The sequence below is a fragment of the Cynara cardunculus genome, assembly GCF_001531365.2.
Source record: "Cynara cardunculus var. scolymus isolate 2C chromosome LG 3, CcrdV1, whole genome shotgun sequence".
Classification (NCBI taxonomy): domain Eukaryota; kingdom Viridiplantae; phylum Streptophyta; class Magnoliopsida; order Asterales; family Asteraceae; genus Cynara; species Cynara cardunculus.
Window position 1 is genome coordinate 26,168,259 of NC_037530.1, and position 3,855 is coordinate 26,172,113.

Genomic DNA, 3,855 nt, shown 5'->3' on the forward strand with positions numbered 1-3,855 from the left:
TTATAAAAGTCTTTATCAATATATTATAAGTTAGAATTGTTTAACTTATTAAAAAACTTCTTATTATCGATTTGGTACCGATATAAACTGTTTATCCAAACACTTAAAAATGTTTGTTAATGGTCCCGTAACAAAGCAAGTCAATAAATTGTTTTTTTTAAACGTTACCAAAACACCCCCTAAATAAACGAACCTCCTGTCAAATGCTCGTTGATTGTGCGGTTCTATCAAAAATAAAAACCTTTTTCATGAAAAACTTCCGTCCCTGTTCGCCTTGAGCCCCGGCGCCGGAGCAATCCTTCGGTTCTGTTTAATGATTTCAATCATACACGCAGAAACCCACGTCCGCGATTTCACGTATAAACCCTAGTACGATTTCAGACTATTTCACGCATAGACTCACTGATTTTTGGAGTCACCAAGGTTTGAAATAAACCTTTACACCATTCAGGAGCACAATTTCAAAAAACATTTTTAGTTTCAGAAACGATTTCTGCTAGACCGCTACATTACAGGTTTTGCTCCTTGATTTTTGCTTTTCAGTTCAGAGTTCAGACTATTTACTTCTTCTTGAAACCTCACTGATGTTGATTTTGCTCACTCATTTGAAACTTCGCTGGTTTTGATTTCGAAACCTAATTGCTTTTGATTTTGATTTTGTTCACTGCAGAAACTCCAAACAGAAACTTCAAATTGAAACTTCCAGAAACTTCAAAAAGGTTTGCTATTGATTTTTCTTAGCCTCTTTCTATTTGATTTATATGAGCTATATTTGATTTATATGGTGGAAACAAGAATCATCTTATGCTAATTAAAATGCAACCCTGGGTCCGCGGTTGTTCTGGATCCGCCATTGCTTTTTAATCTAGTTTATGGCTTACTAAACGAGGCTTTTTCAATAATATTAAAAAATAAGCTAGCTTATGGTTACCAAACAAGACCATAAGCATTTTGGTCAGCCGGCTATAGAAACTTTTACTCAAGGATGTTGGCCATGCCCCTACCGATGTTTATCTTTCAAAAGTAAATCAGTTTTTGTGCTTTGGTTACTGTTTCTATTTTGAATTACCTTTGTTCCTATTGACTGTTCTTTGATATCTATGTTGGAAAACATAACAGGTTGGTATTGCTCGTTTGGCCGGGGCTGATTCCTCTATCCGAGAAGTGTTTTTTGGTTGTTGCTGATGATTAATGCTTTATTTCTTTTCTTTTTTTACATAGATATTAGTTTACTTGGTGCCATTTATATGTTCCCCAAAGTATTTTCTGGCATATCCTTCAAAGGGATCTCATGATCAAGTGATGAAAATTGCTGTCAAGCCCAAATACCTTCCTTCGTTTCTCAAATCATCTGCAACTCGAAAAAACTACACTGCAACTCTTTCCCCTCTTCCACATGGCCACCTATCCTCAAACAATAGCACGACCACCAAAACCCCCGCCGATTACGAACACACCCTTGTTGCAGCATTGAAATCGTGTTCTTCCCTTTCTGCTCCGCTCCTACAAGGCCAGCGTCTCCATGGTCATATCCTCAAGTATGGACATGACTCGAATATCTTTATTCGTAATAGCTTGATCAGTTTGTATGCCAAGTTTGGTGCTATGACTGATGCAGAATCCATTTTTGTTTCTGGGTCCCAATCGGATCGTGTTTCTTGTAACATTATGCTTGCTGGTTATGTGAAGCTTGGTCGTTTGAATGATGCCTGCCAACTGTTTGATAAAATGCCTGGGAAGAACAACATTACTTTTACCACAATGATAATGGGGTTGGCTCAAAATGGGTTTTGGTATGAAGCAATCCAGGTTTTTCAGGAAATGAGGTCGTTGGGTTTGGTTCCCAATGAAGTAACAATGTCGAGTCTTCTGTCCTCCTATTCACATGTTTCTGGGGTTAGAAATGGTCAAATGCTTCACGCATTGGTTGTTAAATCTGGCCTTGAAGATTTTAATCTTGTTTTAACTAATTTGGTTCACGTGTATTGCACTTGTTTCTGTTTGGGCGAGGCAAGAACTTTGTTTGATGGGATGTCAGAGAGGAATATAGTTTCATGGAATGTTATGTTGAATGGTTACTCAAAAGCTAGATTAGCTCGGTTAGCCAGAGACCTGTTTGATAAAATGCCTGTAAGAGATGTGGTTTCTTGGGGCACGATGATTGAATGTATTTTACAGGTAGAAAATTTGTGTGAGGCTTTGAGATTATATCGTGCAATGGTAAGCAGTGGGATATGTCCTAATGATGTCATGGTGGTAGATATAATTTCAGCATGTGGCCAAGTAATGGCATTTTCTGAAGGTCAGCAGTTTCATGGTCTAACTGTAAAATCCGGATTTGATTGCTATGACTTTATTCAGTCGACAATCATCCACTTTTATGCCGCTTGCCACCATATCAACCTTGCCCGAACTCAGTTTGAGCTAGGAAGCAAGAACCATCTGTCTTCTTGGAACGCTCTAATATCAGGATTAGTAAGAAATGGAATGATGGAATCAGCAAGAGAACTATTCGACAAGATGCCCACTAGAGATGTTTTTTCGTGGAGCTCAATGATATCTGGGTATTCACAAACAGAGCAGCCGGATAGGGCTGTACAACTTTTCCATGAGATGTTAGATAGTGGTATTAAACCAAACGAAGTAACAATGGTTAGTATGGTCTCTGCTGTTGCTACTTTGGGCAGGTTGCAAGAAGGAAGATGGGCTCACAGGTATATAATCAATAACTCAATCCCTGTAAATGACAATCTAAGTGCAGCCATCATTGACATGTATGCCAAATGTGGGAGCATAAAGAATGCGTTACAGGTCTTTAATGAGGTCAGAAACAAGGTGTTGACCATCTCACCTTGGAATGCCATTATATGTGGTTTGGCCATGAATGGTCACGCAAGGTTGTCTCTTGCAATCTTTTCTGACTTGGAGAAAAGCAGGATAGAGGTGAATTCAATCACATTTATTGGAGTACTAAGTGCGTGTTGCCACGCTGGTTTGGTAGAAGAAGGTAGGAGACATTTCAAAAGCATGAAAAATGTGTACAATATAGAACCAAGCGTGAAGCATTACGGTTGTATGGTGGATCTTTTGGGTAGAGCAGGGAGATTAGAAGAAGCAGACGAAGTGATAAAGAGCATGCCTATGGAGGCAGATGTTGTGATATGGGGCACATTGCTAGCAGCATCTAGAAACTATGGTAACGTCGAAATGGGAGAACTGGCAGCCAAAAGTTTGTCAAAGGCAGATCCATCACATGGTCCTGCAAGAATTCTTCTGTCCAGTCTTTATATTGATGCAGGACGATTGGACGATGCTGCTTTTGTAAGACGAGAAATGAAAAGTCAAAGATTAACAAGGTCACCTGGTTACAGTGGCGTGATATGATCCATTTATTGTTGGAAAAAAAACAAATGATTTCAGGTGCAATTCAAGATTCCCATATATGTTGTTATAACAGTCATCATAAAAAGATTCTAAAGCTAATTCAAGATATTTGCAAATTTGTTGTCCTATTTTGTGTCTGTGCTGTACTGCAGGACTTATTCAAGTGTAAACCATACCAAATGAACCCTGTATATCCTACTCGAAAGTAGGGTCTGACAAAGTTGTTAAAGGCTCAAGGCGCACTTAGGCTGCAATAGGGTCCCGGGGCCTAGGCGCGAAGAGCAGGCGTGAGGCATGGGCCTTAGGAATGTGAGGCACATCTTCTCAATATATACACTCACACACACTCACACACACAGTTATACACAACAAGTCTTCAGTGCAGCAACAAACAATACTTTGATAGAGGCAGAAGGGTTTAGAGCATGAGCCATGAAGGAGAAGTTTTAAGGTCTAGTTTTAAGTTTTAAG

General features: G+C 39.2%; 1 protein-coding gene across 2 annotated transcripts; it reads left to right on the top strand.

The window, feature by feature from the left end:
- The first annotated feature begins 277 nt into the window (after positions 1-277).
- LOC112508621 (pentatricopeptide repeat-containing protein At5g19020, mitochondrial) lies at positions 278-3,407 on the top strand. 2 transcript variants are annotated; one of them, XM_025113293.1, is made up of 3 exons: positions 278-515; positions 671-719; positions 1,120-3,407. In XM_025113293.1, the coding sequence occupies exon 3, from the start codon at positions 1,303-1,305 to the stop codon at positions 3,382-3,384; it is 2,082 nt and encodes a 693-aa protein (XP_024969061.1). In that variant the 5' UTR covers positions 278-515; positions 671-719; positions 1,120-1,302; the 3' UTR covers positions 3,385-3,407. The 2 variants fall into 2 exon arrangements, with proteins under 2 accessions (XP_024969061.1, XP_024969062.1); XM_025113294.1 differs by having other exon boundaries at positions 1,222-3,407.
- The last annotated feature ends 448 nt before the right edge of the window (positions 3,408-3,855 follow it).